The 18,161-nt window shown below is 40.8% G+C and overlaps 1 protein-coding gene across 1 annotated transcript; it reads right to left on the reverse strand.

Moving 5' to 3' along the window:
* Nucleotides 1–1,768: 1,768 nt before the first annotated feature.
* Nucleotides 1,769–14,006, reverse strand: LOC131953027 (sphingomyelin phosphodiesterase-like). Its single transcript, XM_059316008.1, has 13 exons — nt 13,545–14,006; nt 12,761–12,925; nt 11,792–11,930; nt 10,882–11,000; nt 8,049–8,218; nt 7,646–7,753; nt 7,248–7,328; nt 6,803–6,890; nt 6,472–6,554; nt 3,867–4,059; nt 3,307–3,396; nt 2,469–2,563; nt 1,769–2,304 (listed from the first exon to the last, which is right to left on the reverse strand). Exons 1-13 carry the CDS (start codon nt 13,935–13,937, stop codon nt 2,172–2,174), a joined length of 1,857 nt encoding a protein of 618 aa, XP_059171991.1. The 5' UTR covers nt 13,938–14,006; the 3' UTR covers nt 1,769–2,171.
* Nucleotides 14,007–18,161: the final 4,155 nt, after the last annotated feature.

Below are 18,161 nucleotides of genomic sequence, written 5' to 3' on the forward strand. Positions count from 1 at the left end.
CTGGACTGAAACCGTTTTTATACAGGACAAACAGGCCAGTGTTCGTGTGGATCAATGTCAAGGTCGTGACTGACCCAGTTGATATCCAATGTTATCTCTGTAACACGCTGCTTAATATAACACGTTACAGAGAGTTGGCCTAAAGTCGATATTTTGTTGTTCATGCACGGTGTCGCTAGCTTTTCTGATCCTGTCCTGTATGGTGTCATGTCGGGTGTCGCTAGTGTGTCAGATCCTGTCCTGTATTTGGTCGTTAGTTCATTAAAACCCGTCTGATTTTGATACACCTGTCCCAATACACAAACAGCTGATAATGCAGGAAGATCTACCAACTGACCTGAAATCAACATGACGACAAAATCTTCTAAAACCAACATCAGCCATATCAGCACAAGTAAATACAGGTATTTTATTTTTGTATCTTTGTGTGCATATTTAAAGTCTAGTGATTTGGGTTTTTTGTTTTTTAATTTATTGTTTTTTTGTGTGTGTACTTTTTTTTTGTCATTTTAAATTTTGAACAAATTTTTGTAGAAGATCTAGTTCTGATGGGTTCAATGGAGGTGTACATCATCCACGTCTTCACATCATCCGCTAAGTTGTGTAAACCAACCCAATATCTTGATGTGTGAGGCACTAACCCAGCATCTTGATGTGTGACACATCAACCCAACATCTTGATGTGTGACACATCAACCCAACATCTTGATGTGTGACACATCAACCCAACATCTTGATGTGTGACACATCAACCCAACATCTTGATGTGTGACACATCAACCCAACATCTTGATGTGTGACACATCAACCCAACATCTTGATGTGTGACACATCAACCCAACATCTTGATGTGTGACGCATCAGCCCAACATCTTGATGTGTGACGCATCACATCAACATCTTGATGTGTGAGGCACTAACCCAACATCTTGATGTGTGAGGCACTAACCCAACATCTTGATGTGTGAGCCATTAACCTGACATCTTGATGTGTGAGGCACCAACTCAACATCTTGATGTGTGACGCATCAGCCCAACATCTTGATGTGTGACGCATCAGCCCAACATCTTGATGTGTGACACATCAACCCAACATCTTGATGTGTGACACATCAACCCAACATCTTGATGTGTGACACATCAACCCAACATCTTGATGTGTGACACATCAACCCAACATCTTGATGTGTGACGCATCAGCCCAACATCTTGATGTGTGACGCATCACATCAACATCTTGATGTGTGAGGCACTAACCCAACATCTTGATGTGTGAGGCACTAACCCAACATCTTGATGTGTGAGCCATTAACCTGACATCTTGATGTGTGAGGCACCAACTCAACATCTTGATGTGTGACGCATCAGCCCAACATCTTGATGTGTGACGCATCAGCCCAACATCTTGATGTGTGACGCATCAGCCCAACATCTTGATGTGTGAGGCACTAACCCCACATCTTGATGTGTGAGACACCAACCCAACATCTTGATGTGTGAGACACCAACCCAACATCTTGATGTGTGAGACACCAACCCAACATCTTGATGAGCGAGGTACCAACTTACCCCGCTCACATACATACACACACACACATACACACACACACACACACACACACACACACACACCTGCTCCGTCTTAGTGAGGTTACTTTCCCCGTGTCATCTATTATGAGACCATCATTTCTTACACATCCAACTTTGATAATGTTCCTCCAGGCAAATATTTAACTCATGTAATCGTTATATTTATTTCTTTTTTTATCTACGCCGTAGAGATACAGAAAAAAAAACTACATATCCACACACTATAAAACCATGTTTACATGTTAAATATTTTTTTTTTTTTAAATGTTAACAGTATTTATACTGCAGCATTAATGGTAGCATTATTGTCTTGTATTGCACTTTCCAAATGACCCGGCAACAACAAAAATAATGTTTTTGATGTTTTTGATCGTATTTTGATTACTTTATGTCTGACTTAAATGTAGGGAGAATTGTCCATACAATATTGCTCTAGTGTTAATTTGGAAGTAATGATTTACTGGTTTTAATATTAACAAGAATTTGTAATTAGGTGTAGAAGTGATGGGTCTACCACAATTTGTTACTGTAGTTTGTGATCAGAGAGGGGACTGTTACAACTAGAGTTTGTGGACTGAGCATCACAAATTGTTTCTGTGGAAATGTTTTGGGCAGATGTCCGGGTCGTATGATCTGCCTTCGATGATGTCACACAAGAGATCCGTCTTACAGTTGCCATGGCACGGCGTCCCTGGATACAAGTTCCGGTGGTAACTGTAAAACGAGAAAAAAATTTGAGAACAATTTGTGGATTTTTAAAATATTTAAACAAAAAACGTTTTATTGAGTGAAGTTTTGAAACCCTAACATATTTTTAAAGGAATTAGATCTACAATTTTTCTAATGAATAGGTAACTAGGTCTAGTTATTAAACTGACGTGTAGAAGAGCTGGAACAACGTGTCGTCTTTCTCCATCCTCTGTAGCAGCTGGTCCCAGTCAGCGGCGTACAGGCCCGTCATGTTGTAGGCTTGCTGGGGACGTTAACAAAACCGTTAGGGGTCGGGGGTCATGTTGGTGGGGGGGGGGGGTCATGTTGGGGGGTCATGTTGGGGGGTCATGTTGTAGGCTTGCTGAGGACGTTAACAAAACCGTTAGGGGTCGGGGGGGGGGTCATGTTGTAGGCTTGCTGGGGACGTTAACAAAACCGTTAGGGGTGGGGGGGGGTCATGTTGGGGGGTCATGTTGTAGGCTTGCTGGGGACGTTAACAAAACCGTTAGGGGGGGGGGGGGTCAAGTTGGGGGGGGGGTCATGTTGGGGGGTCATGTTGTAGGCTTGCTGGGGACGTTAACAAAACCGTTAGGGGGGGGGGTCAAGTTGGGGGGGGGTCATGTTGGGGGGTCATGTTGGGGGGTCATGTTGTAGGCTTGCTGAGGACGTTAACAAAACCGTTAGGGGTCGGGGGGGGGGGGGGTCATGTTGTAGGCTTGCTGGGGACGTTAACAAAACCGTTAGGGGTCGGGGGGTCATGTTGTAGGCTTGCTGGGGACGTTAACAAAACCGTTAGGGGTCGGGGGGTCATGTTGTAGGCTTGCTGGGGACGTTAACAAAACCGTTAGGGGTCGGGGGGTCATGTTGTAGGCTTGCTGGGGACGTTAACAAAACCGTTAGGGTCGGGGAGGGGGTCGTTAACACACGGTTTAGACAAACTTGAAGAAAACGAGACACAAAAGTGAGACACGAAAGTGAGATCAACTTCAAGACATTGCGACGAACCTTGGGCGAGTATTCGAACCTCCATGTTGGCGTGTTGTACAAGTTGGCCTCGGTCAGGTTGAGGTAGAAGTTGCTGTAGTCTAGGACGGCCTGCAGATAAAATATTTCAGCTCAGCAGTTTAAAAAGGCAACATCAACTTGTTTGTTCTTAATTGTCGTGTTGGAATGGATTTCCACCAACTACAACTCTTCAGGGTTCTCTGTCCTGCTGGAATATCGGCCACCAACTACAGCTCTCCAGAGTTCTCTGTCCTGCTGGAGTATGGGCCACCAACTACAGCTCTCTAGAGTTCTCTGTCCTGCTGGAGTATGGGCCACCAACTACAGCTCTCTAGAGTTCTCTGTCCTGCTGGAGTATGGGCCACCAACTACAACTCTTCAGAGTTCTCTGTCCTGGGCTACTCGCCCGCTCCAACAGACTCCACAAGTGATCCATCTTGATGGTTACTACCGGGATTCGAACTCGGGACTGAGTTAGCAATCATACGCTCTTCCACCTAAATACGTCCTTGAATATTTTTTTTAAACATAGACAGATGTTAAGATCAAACACGACTTACGTATGAGCTGCCTGGGTAGTCCCCGTCCATGGTGTAGATGCGGTAGATGGGGTTGTTGTAGGAGTATGTCGTGACGCTGGGGGCCACAAACCCGAACCCTAACGGCCGCTGGAAGGTGACGTTGTCGTAGAACATCTGGTACCAGTCCTGGTGGCTGTGGCCGTAGAATTGGTTCACGATGGTGTTCTCGTACCTGGTCAAGGGGAGACAACAACATATATTTTAGCTAAACACAGAGACTCGAGATTTACCTCCCTTTCATGCCAATTTCATAACAATTAGTGACGATAATTGAAATAATTTAAAATTCGCTAATAATATAATTGGTGATTTTTACATTTTTAGTTGTGGTACTAACACGCTGCTTAAAGCACTAACACTTTCTAAAAGCACCGGCCTATACTATGATTTTCTGAAAGTTTTTTGTGGAGTAGCGTGGTTTTTTTTCCGTTCTTTTAAATTTTTGGTAAAACGGTGTAGTAAGATTTTTTAAGACAAAAAAATAAACCGGGAGTGATCTCCCCTAAACTTTCTCTAATATTTTTATATAAAATAACAGGGGATGGGAACTCGGGCTATAGACATGATTTTTAATCCATTTTAAATACTTAAAGTTTTAAAAATAGAAAAAAATATCGTAGACAAAAGAATTGCACACCGAGTGAACGTTGAATAAAAAAGTGCATAATAGTGCGCAATATTATTAGTACTTTAAAAATTTACATTCCTTTTTTGAGAAATCGGAAGTAGCGTACATTACTACTTCCGGTCAACGGAAATTACTCAAAATTTAACAGAAGGTAGAGGATTAGATCTTTTACTTACATGTGAAATTTCATTTATCTATCTGAAATAGTACTCAAGTTATAGGCTTTTGAAAAATTCAAAGTAGGAAAAGTACCACTTCCGGTTATCGGAAATCGCTCAAAAGTTGATACGGATCTACGATTTTGATAAAATACTTATATATGAAATTTCATCAACCTAGCTGTAACGGTACTCAAGTTATCGTGTTTACACACGGACAGACAGACAGACAGACAGACAGACAGACAGACAGACACACAGACATACGGACAAGATTGCAAAATTATGTTTTTCCGTATCAGTGAGGGGTAAAACGTCGAGATTTATAAAAATCTCGATTTTTTTTTTTTTGCACGATTACAAGACTTTCTCTATACTCCGTATATACGAGAAAGTAAAAAATTGATATGTTTATCTTGTTATAGACCTACCTGTTTGAAAAAAAATTGGCACTTCAATTGATCTAGTCTTTTATTGGAATTAAGTTATAGAATGGGTATAGCTGTTACAGATTTTGAGATAATCGGTGCTAAAGTCGGGTCCTTGTGAGGCCGAAAAAAGTAAAAAAAAAAACCGCCTGTTTCTTAAGCGCAAACTTTTTTCCCACGTTTTCTTTAACTTGCTTTCTCTGTTTGTTTGTCTTTCCAATCAAATCTTGCGATCGAAATTTCTGGCACTTCCCAGTTAGCTAGCGCGCTGAAATTTTCAGGGAAGCTTTCTTTTGGATGACCATTGAATATTCAATTGTTATTATTACTAAATTGATCAATGGAAACATTTTATTGAGCATTTTAGACCGCTATATAATCTATATATATAATTCTCCTCTGCTAGCGTTAGAAAAAAAACCAGCGACGCGTACCTCGCGCGCAGTGAAGCGAACGATCACATGTCGCCACAGGCTTAGGGGCAGAGAATTTAGCTTGAACCGAGTTTAAACTTACAGGAGGTAGGCCAGTTTGGGGGAGACGATATGGTCGAGTGGTTGGGCACACGATTGCTATCCCACTCGACACGGGTTCAAATCTATGTGTTCTAGTCAGTAACGTATTCAAACAACGTGTTTTTTACGAGTTGTCTTTTTACGAGTTGTCTTTTTACGAGTTGTCTTTTTACGAGTTGTCTTCGTTTACCCAAAAAAAGTGAAAAGATAAAATCGATAGCAAGATTTTAATGCAAACAAACAGACAAAGACTAAAAAGTAGAAAATAATAATCATTAAAAAAGTTTTAAAAAACCCACGTTTTCTGATTGAACTAAAAAGTAGAAAATAAATGCTATAGGCCCTACATCACAATAATGCAAGCGATCACTCTACTATAAGCGAGCAAAAACGTGGGGCGCCGTGATTTTCTTACAGTTTCTAATACTGTTGACTCTCTACAAGCTCCCCAATAAAAGTCAATAGTATTATCTAATCAATAGTAATATAACTTTTACTTCGGCGCCCCACGTTTTTGCTCGCTTATAGTAGAGTGATCGCTTGCATTATTGTGATGTAGGGCCTATAGCATTTATTTTCTACTTTTTAGTTCAATCAGAAAACGTGGGTTTTTTAAAACTTTTTTAATGATTATTATTTATAATTGTCCTACAGACATAAATTTGGTACCCAAGTTTTTAGAAGTTTTATTTAACCATGCAGAAAAACCAAAGCCATTATTGTCAGACTGCTTTGAAAAATCAGTTTGGTGTACCTACTACATGCATTGTTGTTTAACATCTATTGGAACTGGAATACTTAAATATATTCTACTCGTCTTTAACTCGTCATCAAAACAACAGGTGAGTCACGTACCTGTTGACAATCGTGTAGTAGTTCCAGCTCCAGGCTTTCAGGCAGACGCCATCACCAGGCGGCAGGTGCATCAGCATGTGCACCTGGTGGTTGGGGGTCAAAGGTTGTAATGACACAGTGCACATAGGATATTAAGTATTGCTACATGTTACATTGGTACAAACGACTTCAGATTATATCTCAAATAAATATCTTAAACTTAAAATATAATTGGGACGAACTAATCTGAAACAATGACATTGTATTGAACATACCCTCGCTTGTTTAAGCAAGCCTCCCCCGCCCCACTAACGACACGCATAAATTAACTGCTCACGTGACACTAACTCACCTTTTCACCTTTAACCTCTGCACTCTGTAGCTCTTGTACTAGCCACTCTAAGACATTACAGGGATCTGTAGCGTTCAGCAGCAGCCACCTACAGAGCATGTGTATAAAAAAATAAAGTGAAGCTGACCCGCAGAATTAAACTATTTTATATTCTGTTAGTTGGACCACAAACAGAAAAACAACGAATGCTACCTATACTTAAACAAACAACTACACAAAAGTGTCTTTGTGTAGACAGGACTTAGAAACGAACTCATCCCCAAAATCCATTTTTTTCCCGTCTCTGTCACCCCCCCCCCCCCCCCCCCCCCCCCCCGCCCCCCACGGACATTATCGCACTAATATTTTCTCCTTCCTCTTACCTACCAATGGCCTGTTTCTTCCAAGTCGCCCAAAATCTACCTACTAATTTCACAGCCCTTATATCAACCTTTCCTTTACCTACCAATTGCCTTTGTTGCAGTAGTTGTTGTTGATGGAGATGATCCTAAATCCGGGATACGGTGAGAAGGAATAGCCGCCACATCTGGACACAGGGAAATGAAACATGTTTAACAAGTCACCAATGGGTAGCAACAAAAATGGAGAAATTAATTAATTTTACTGCTCAGTTTTTGATTGAGATATTCAGTTGTAGTATCGTAATTGAGTTTATTGAGTTTTCATATTTTTTAACCATAGATCGACCTGTTTCTAAAGAAGGCTTTTGAAACTCATCTAGTCGAGCCTAGCAACAGAACTATGTACCTTAGAGGCTGAGTAAATACCTTAATACCTTAATATCGTACCTCTAGCCTGATTAAAACCTAATTAAAACCTAATTAAAACCTAATTAAAACCGACCTTAATATTGTGTCTATCGACGACTGGGGCAGCCACTTCCCCCAGGCCTCCGCCATAGCCCCGTACATCCAGTCAAAGTCGTGGCCTGGGATACCTGGGGGTGGGAATCTGGGGACAGGTAAGGTACAGGTGTACAGGTGAGAATCTAAGGACAGGTAAGGTACAGGTGTACAAAGTGGGAATATGAGGACAGGTAAGGTACAGGTGTACAAAGTGGGAATATGAGGACAGGTAAGGTGCAGGTGCACTATTAAAGAATCGTAACGCCAGTCCCAGCTAATTTTAGACTAGCATTTATTATATTACTTTCTATTATTAAACTGAAAAATTGTTAGTTGACAAGGAACAGCTGATGCATTTAACAATACGGTTTAACATCTCTAGCACCCTGATAACAGCTTACATATTGACAGGCGAGCCCTCGTGGTTGCCCACGCAGTAGTAGACAGGTGTGCTGGGCAGGTGTTGTGTGAAGAGCTTGTCCAGGGCCACGATGTGGGCCACCTGCTCCGTCCGTGTCTGGCTCCAAACGTCGTGGGCCGGGATGTCACCCGTCACGATCACGTAATCGAACTGAAATCAATCAGTGACCTAATTACAGACTGAAATCAATCGTTGACCTAAGTGATCGATCTCAAACTGAAATCAATCATTGACCTAAGTGTTCGATGTCATATTGAAATCCATCATTGACCTAATTACATACTGAAATAAATCATTGACCTAAGTGATCGATGTAAAACTGAAATCAATCAGTGACCTAAGTGATCGATGTCAAACTGAAATCAATCATTGACCTAAGTGATCGATGTCAGGTTGAAATCAATCATTGACCTAATTACATACTGAAATCAATCATTGACCTAAGTGATCGATGTCAGACTGAAATCAATCAGTGACCTAAGTGATCGATGTCAGACTGAAATCAATCATTGACCTAAGTGATCGATGTCAAACTGAAATCAATCATTGACCTAAGTGATCGATGTCAGGTTGAAATCAATCATTGACCTAATTACATACTGAAACAATCATTGACCTAAGTGATCGATGTCAGACTGAAATCAATCAGTGACCTAAGTGATCGATGTCAGACTGAAATCAATCATTGACCTAAGTGATCGATGTCAGACTGAAATCAATCAGTGACCTAAGTGATCGATGACTGACTGAAATCAATCATAGACCTAAGTGATCGAAGTCTGACTGATATCAATCATTGACCTAAGTGATCGATGTCTGACTGAAATCATTCATTGACCTAATTACAGACTGAAATCAATCAGTGACCTAAGTGATCGATGACTGACTGAAATCAATCATAGACCTAAGTGATCGAAGTCTGACTGATATCAATCATTGACCTAAGTGATCGATGTCTGACTGAAATCATTCATTGACCTAATTACAGACTGAAATCAATCATTGACCTAAGTGATCGAAGTCTGACTGATATCAAACATTGACCTAAGTGATCGATGTCTGACTGAAATCAATCATTGACCTAAGTGATCGATGTCAAACTGAAATCAATCATTGACCTAAGTGATCGATGACGGACTGAAATCATTCATTGACCTAATTACAGACTGAAATCAATCATTGACCTAAGTGATCGAAGTCTGACTGATATCAAACATTGACCTAAGTGATCGATGTCTGACTGAAATCAATCATTGACCTAAGTGATCGATGTCAAACTGAAATCAATCATTGACCTAAGTGATCGATGACGGACTGAAATCAATCATTGACCTTAGTGATCGATGACAGAATGAAATCAATCATTGACCTAAGTGATCGATGTCAGACTGAAATCAATCATTGACCTAAGTGATCGATGTCTGACTGAAATCAATCATTGACCTAAGTGATCGATGTCAGACTGAAATCAATCATTGACCTAAGTGATCGATGTCAAACTGAAATCAATCATTGACCTAAGTGATCGATGACGGACTGAAATCAATCATTGACCTTAGTGATCGATGACAGAATGAAATCAATCATTGACCTAAGTGATCGATGTCAGACTGAAATCATTCATTGACCTAAGTGATCGATGTCTGACTGAAATCAATCAGTGACCTAAGTGATCGATGTCAGACTGAAATCAATCATTGACCTACGTGATCGATGTCAAACTGAAATCAATCATTGACCTAAGTGATCGATATCTAACTGAAATCAATCATTGACCTAAGTGATCGATATCTAACTGAAATCAATCATTGACCTAATTGATCGATGTCAGACCGAAATCAATCATTGACCTAAGTGATCGATGTCAGACTGAAATCAATCATTGACCTAAGTGATCGATGTCTAACTGAAATCAATCATTGACCTAATTGATCGATGTCAGACTGAAATCAATCATTGACCTAAGCGCTCGATGTCAGACTGAAATCAATCATTGACCTAAGTGATCGATGTCTAACTGAAATCAATCATTTACCTAAGTGATCGTTGTCAGACTGAAATCAATCATTGACCTAAGTGATCGATGTCAGACTGATATCAATCATTGACCTAAGTGATCGATGTCAAACTGAAATCAATCATTGACCTAAGTGATCGATGTCTAACTGAAATCAATCATTGAACTAATAGATAGATATCAGACTGAAATCAATCATTGACCTTAGTGATGGATGTCTAACTGAAATCAATTATTGACCTAAGTGATCGATGTCTGACTGAAATCAATCATTGACCTAAGTGATCGATGTCAGACTGATATCAATCATTGACCTAAGTGATCGAAGTCTGACTGAAATCAATCATTGACCTAAGTGATCGATGACGGACTGAAATCAATCATTGACCTTAGTGATCGATGACAGAATGAAATCAATCATTGACCTAAGTGATCGATGTCAGACTGAAATCAATCATTGACCTAAGTGATCGATGTCAAACTGAAATTAATCATTGAACTAATAGATCGATGTCAGACTGAAATCAATCATTGACCTAAGTGATGGATGTCAGGCTGAAATCAATCATTGACCTAAGTGATCGAGGTCTGACAAATCAATCATTGACCTAAGTGATCGATGACGGACTGAAATCAATCATTGACCTAAGTGATCGATGTCAAACTGAAATCAATCATTGACTTAAATTATCGATGTCAAACTGAAATCAATCATCGTCTGAAATGGCCCATGTTTTGAGTGCTGTTCTATGGATGAGCTCAGCCCCAAAGCCCGAGGTTGAGATGCTGAGGGTACCTGGTCCTGGATGGAGTTGAGGTGGTCAAACAGCACGTCCAGTGTGGTGTTGGGCAGGTCACAACTCTGGTAGTCCCCGTACTTCCCCGCCCGGGATGGTTCGTGTGAGATGCTCTGGTCTAGACAGGGAGGTGGGTGAAAACTTGGGTCAGTACCTACAACACTAAGTTACTGTTACGGGCAGTTCATGATTACTTTCATCTTTTAATTGCAAAAGAAATTGAAAATTTCAAGCAGTTCAACCCGAAATCAGGGACACTATATAAGTAGTTATAAATTATAGTAAGATTTTTTTTTTAAATTACGTGCATCTGCAAAGAATACATGTAGTGTGATTTGTGTTAAAGATTTTAAACATTTCAGAATTGATAACCAAGGCCTTCATAGTTAAGTTAATGTTATATTTAATTTGTACTTATTTGTATATTATGACGTATAGTTATTTTGTGGTATAAGTTTTATCTCTCACCTAACCGACCTGTGTTGTGTGTGTGTGTACACTATACACGTCTAAATGTATACTATACATTTCTAGGAAAATAACTTCTTAACCGACCTTTGTTGTGTGTGTGTAAGTGTGTAGTGTAACCTAAACGATCTGTGTGTGTGTGTGCGTGTGTGTGTGCGTGTGTGTGTGTGTAACCTAACCGAACTGTCTTGTGTGAGTGTGTGCGTGTGTGTAACCTAACCAACCTGTGTTGTGTGTGTGTGTGCGCGTGCGTGTGTGTGTGTGTGTGTGTAACCTCACCGACCTGTGTTGTGTGTGTGTGTGTGTAACCTAACCGACCTGTTTTGTGTGTGTTGTGTGTGTGTTGTGTGTGTGTGTGTGTGTGACCTCAACGACCTGTTTTGTGTGTGTTGTGTGTGTTGTGTGTGTTGTGTGTGTGTGTGTGTGTGTGACCTAACCAACCTGTGTTGTGTGAGAGTGTAGAGTTCTCGTCCGCCCTACAACACAGCGGCTCGTCACACGGCACGGCAGCCCCCACGGCATACTTCATGTCCAGGTGAATGTCCGTCAGGTGGAGGAACCGTAAGGTCGGGGACTGGGACTGGGGGACCAGGGACAAACGAACATTATTTTATAAAAGTGGTTAAATCAATTAGAAGGTCGGAGACTGGGGCTGTAAGACCACACACAAACGAACATTATTTTATAAAAGTGGTTAAATCAATTAGAAGGTCGGGGGCTGGGGCTGGGAGACCACACACAAACAAACATTATTTTATAAAAGTGGTTAAATCAATTAGAAGGTCGGAGACTGGGGCTGGACGGACAGAAATCAGTGATCAAATTAAGTTTTAAATAAAAATTTCAATTAAAGAAAATATTGTGAAATATTTCTTTAATCCTCTTTAAAAATTATTAGCCCGAGTTTTCTGTGAACTGAATTTTCTTTGCTCTCTGATGTCTGTGCAGTTCACCAATCAAAAGATGCAAACATGATCATATGACATGTAAGTAAAGTTCCCTTTCAAACCCGACGGTCTATAGGGCAAGTGAAGTAGAGTTCACTCGTTTCTGTGACCTCGGCATGTGAGGGATAGTGTGGTCAGCACTATGCCCAGCCGCCTAACGTGAGTTAGGTACCCATCAGAGTTGAGTGGACTCAGGGACGGTCTACTGACTTGAACCCAGATTCGAACTCAGGCCATAGGGGTTGGCAGTCTAGCTCTCTACCGCTAGACCACTCCGTCCCCACGACATTTAGGCCTGTAAAATATGATAGCAAATGAGAGTGGGGGGGGGGGGGGGGCATACACTTCTTTAGTGCGAAATCTTCCTGCGGTACATATTGTGTCATTTAAGACATCAGTCAAATTATACAACACAAACCTCGCTAGTACAAGTCATTGATCTACATCAAATTATTGTTCTTACTTTTGGGGGAAGGGGTGGCTGAGGTGGGGGCTTGGGTGTGTTGGGTAAGGTAATGTTCCACATCTCGCCTGGAAAGTATGGAGCCCCGCACGTGTCACCTATGATAATTCCACACGCCTCATTAGGCGACAGGACCAGGTTGTCTACGATATACAGCGCCACGTCCTGTTGATTGCAAAACATGAGCTAATTATTACAATTAATCCGCTATAACTAATTAAGTAAATAAAGTTACACTTTTTAACCTAGCGGTTCATTTGGGTTTGTCTCTGTGACCTTGACATTTGAAGGGATAGTCTGGTCAGGGCTCAGCACTATACCCAGCCGTCTTTAGTTTCTCTGTGTGGACCCCGGGACGTCGTACACGCTCAATCCTGGGATCCGAACTCGATACTTTCTGGTTAGTAGTTGAGCGCTCTACCCTACCACCACGCGCGTCACACGGCAGGAGTGCGCATGTCTACACATTCTGAATGTGTTCACTAAGAGCCACAACACACAAATCACACACGTGGCTGTGAGTACAAAGGACTTTAGCACTAGCGTTTAATAGTGTAGTAACATACATTTTAATTCATGAGGTGAGTTATCTAATGTTTCTTAAATATGTCAGTATTATATGTGTATAGTTACGCACAAACTCTTCCCCCCCCCCCCCCCCCCGAATTTCGTATAAGTTTGACACATTATCCAATAGGTGTTTTTCAGCATTTTTGAGATTTTAAAGGATCTTAAATGGTGCTTTAAATTAAATCATTTTAATAATCAATCAAAAACAGCTAACCTGAAACTGCGGCACCACAAGCTTACAGACATGCTCGTCTTCTATCTTAAACAGGATGCACACTTTGATCGCCTCCTTCACGATGACGTCAACGGCCGTCTTCTGCTTGACCATCTGGTGAATCTCCGTCACCAAGAAAACACAAAAGTCACAGTAAAGATTGTTCAGTTTTCCCGCCCCACGCTGGCGCTGGAGAAACGACTCCATTTGACCTTCAGGGTTACCGCCATCTTGTATGGTCATCCGTCTAAGTGACCTGTCGTCTGATTGAGAAGATTTTTCCTTCCCGAAAATCCTGGCGTCTCCATTAGAGAAGAAAGTTTTAGCGGTAGTACAAGAGAGCGAGGTGTAGGCTAGAAAACAGAGGAGCACGCAACACATCAGTCGATACATGATCACAGGCCCGGTGTGTTGTTGTCGTCAACCCGAACACAACAGCCAGCACAGTCGGAACTCAATGGACACAGCACACTACACAGCCCACAACACAGGCCTGATGGATAACGCTGGCAAAGTTCAGAGGTCAGATAATGTTTGATCTCGCTTGTCAATACACAGATAACGTACCATCAAAATACGAGTTCACCTTCGTGTAAATTTGCGTTTGTTAGCGACACGTTTTCTTGTCAACAAGGTACATGTGAATCGTCTTTTTGTGAACAAAATAATTACACCATCTGACCTCATACCATCCGACCACACCCCATCCAACCACACACCGACACCATCAGACCACACACCATCCGACCACACCATCCGACCACACCCCATCCAACCACACCCCATTCAACCACACCCCATTCAACCACACACCGACACCATCAGACCACACCCCTTCCGACCACACCAGCCGACCACACCGCATCCAATTACAAATATGTGTTCGCATAAAATCGTATTTGTTTATATAAGCCCATGTGTGTTTATATAAGCCCACGTGTGTTTATATAAGCCCATGTGTGTTTATATAAGCCCATGTGTTTATATAAGCCCATGTGTTTACATAAGCCCATGTGTTTTTATATAAGCCCATGTGTTTACATAAGCCCATGTGTTTTTATATAAGCCCATGTGTTTATATACGCCCATGTGTTTACATAAGCCCATGTGTTTACATAAGCCCATGTGTGTTTATATAAGCCCATGTGTGTTTATATCAGCCCATGTGTTTACATAAGCCCATGTGTTTACATAAGCCCACGTGACCAGTGACGAATCTAAATAACAGATGATACAAGAGGTAGGGTCACCTAATTTTTAAATTCCCAGAAATATTCTCTTATGGATATAACTAGTTATATTTTATGGATATAACTAGTTATATTTTAAGGATATAACTAGTTATATTGTATGGATATAACTAATTATATTTTATGGATATAACTAGTTATATTTTATGGATATAACTAATTATATTGTATGGATATAACTAGTTATATTTTATGGATATAACTAGTTATATTTTATGGATATAACTAGTTATATTTTATGGATACAAAAATTATAATCTGGTAACAAAGTCGCAGGGGATCAACCCCCCCCCCCCCTCTCTCCAAGCACCGCCCCGAACGAAACAGAATTTCTATTAAAAAAATTATTTATTTTTAGCCGTGTCCACCCCCCCCCCCCACGAAAAATTCAAGTGTCCTCTAGAGAAAAATGTCTGAAAGAAACACTGGTCGCCTTGACTTTAAAGAGCTCAAAGATGTGTGGCATGATTTAAATAACACAGTGTGACCTTCACCCAAGAGAATCTCGTTTATCAATAGCATCAGCTGTTTGGTATGGTAATTAACGCGGGTCAAGGGTTCAAGGACCAAATCTCGGTCAAATGATTGATAACATGGCGGAACGTGATCTGCTCCTGTCACATGACAGATGGTCTATATATATAGGGTATATCACGTGATCTCTAACGAATTAAGTGCGCAAGCTCCCAACTCTTTACTCACATTTTTAAAGTTTTTTATTTATATTATGTGAAGAATGTTGTAAAATGTTGTTTAGTAAAAGTTGAAGGCTATTTTTGTTTACTCTTAGGTTCTAAGAGTTCCATGGGGGTCATCCATAAATGACGTCACGCTTTTTTGACGATTTTTACCTCCCCCCCCCCCCTCCCTCCGTCACACGTGGTCACAAAAAGCCAGAGCCCCCTCCCCTAAAATGACGTCACACCTCAGCCTACAACCCCATCCTCAAAATTGCAGTTGAATTTATTTTTTTTAAACATCGATATTTTTCCAAAATCTTGTCTGAACTCTGTCAAAATAGAGTATTTTAATCAATTCCCATAACAATTTATTAAAACCGTTTTCTAAAACGCAAAATAACGTCTAAAATTCGTTTTCTTACATTGCTTTTTGATAATGCAAAAGTGTGACGTCGCACCATCTGAACCCACCGCCTTCACCTCATCACACACCGTCACAAAATTACGGACCCCCCCCCCCCTCCCCCCTACGAGTGTGACGTCATTTATGGAAGACCCCCATGGTAACGTCATTATTGATTGCCTATTCCATCCTGATTATCAGTTTTTCCACCACAACACCCCACGGGAAGTAATTATTCAGTTTCCTGCCAAATGTCAGAGTTTTTTCTTCGTGTTCAAATAAAATTTCTAAACAAAAAATAATCCTAGAGTGTATAATATATCATATTATGACGGGTATTCCCCCGCAACGCGGGTGTGGGCTGTGGTGTATGAGGAAACGACCAATCATCAATTTATTTTGGCTTTTTTTAAAAAAAATCTACTCAAGTTCTGCTATCTCATTTGAAATGTTCTGGCGTGATGGTATTAACTGGAAATATAACTAATGTTTTAATTCTTGATACTAAATACACAGCAAACTATTGTTTTCTACGATTTAACTTTATGATTTAACACACAAATAAAATACGTAATCATTTGTCGCCAGTAAGGTGCTATATTGGCCTACTAAATATATAGGTGGCCGGAAAGAACCGCAACGGAAAAAAGCGCAAAACAAAAAGCGCAACGGAAAAAAGCCCACACGGAAAAAAGCGCAAAGAGAAAAAAGCGCACACAGAAAAAAGCGCAAAGAGAAAAAAGCGCAAACGGAAAAAAGCGCAAAGAGAAAAAAGCGCACACAGAAAAAAGCGCAAACAGAAAATAGCGCAAACGGAAAAAAGCGCAAAGAGAAAAAAGCGCACACGGAAAAAAGCGCAAAGAGAAAAAAGCGCAAACGGTAAAAAGCGAAAAGAGAAAAAAGCGCAAACGGAAAAAAGCGCAAACAGAAAAAAGCGCACACGGAAAAAAGCGCAAACGGAAAAAAGCGCAAACGGAAAAAAGCGCAAACAGAAAAAAGCGCAAACGGAAAAAAGCGCAAACAGAAAAAAACGCACACAGAAAAAAGCGCAAACAGAAAAAAGCGCAAACGGAAAAAAGCGCAAACAGAAAAAAGCGCACACAGAAAAAAGCGCAAACGGAAAAAAGCGCAAACAGAAACAGAAAAATGCGCAACCAGAAAAAACACAACGAAAAATTTGCAAAAGAGAAATTTAGCACAAAGACCATATGGACTAGATGACACATTTATACATGACTGTTAGGGCTGCTGTGAGAGTGTCGTGTTTGATCACGTGATCTACAACCATTTAAAGCGTACCACTCACCCACACATCCATCCACCCACCCACACACCCATCCATCCACCCACCCACACATCCATCCACCCACCGACACAATCCACCCACCCACACATCTACCCACCCACCCACACATCCATCCACCCACCCACACATCCATCCACCCACCCACACTGCATATAAGTATTCGCATAGATTTAGAGTAGCGTCCCTTTTGTTTACATGTTTCCATTACCCTTCAAACAAAAGTCTATTTTAGTTATATTGAGATTAAAGAATGTAAATAAATAGTATACACCATTCTGTAGAATAGGAACGATTGGGAGGGAAGTGACATTTAGCGCAGTAAATTTAGTGGTTAGGTAGGGTATAATAAATGGTGGGGTTTGGAAAGTTAAGGGGTCCATTCTCTAATAGGCAATCTTTGTCTCTTTCGTACTTTCGTTTTGGTTTATTGTCGAACCTGTCCTCGCCTCACATCACAACAGTTGGGTGACGCTTACCGTGTAATGTTAAAATAAATAGCATGTAATTGAGTTAGTTCAAAGTGAGTTTTCATACAAGCCCAACGCACTAATTAAGGTTGTCGCAAAATGTAGCAAATATGTAACATATGTCAATGATGTCAATGAATTTTCATTAAAAAAAAGATGTCTAGTACAGTTTACGAAACTTACGAACTTCGCCGATACTTTTTTGGTGGGTAGTTTGGTAAGTATGTAGGCGGGTAGGTGGGTAGGTGGGTAAGTGGGTAAGTGGGTAGGTGGGTAGGTGGGTAGTTAGGTAGGTAGGTAGGTAGGTGGGTAGGTGGGTAGTAGGTAGGTAGGTAGGTGCGTCATGATGTGAAAAATATTAAATACAAAATTGTTATTTTGGTGCGATTGAATGTTGTTACGAGAGATATGACGAATGCATGTTTGATGACGCGGATGAAAGAGAGTGAAGTTTTGCCATAGGAACGGGTTGTTATAGTATGCAAGCTAGGTAGTTCGGACTAGGGAGAAT

This window comes from Physella acuta, unplaced genomic scaffold (assembly GCF_028476545.2).
Source record: "Physella acuta isolate Inbredline_101_S28 unplaced genomic scaffold, ASM2847654v3 ptg000901l, whole genome shotgun sequence".
Lineage (NCBI taxonomy): Eukaryota > Metazoa > Mollusca > Gastropoda > Physidae > Physella > Physella acuta.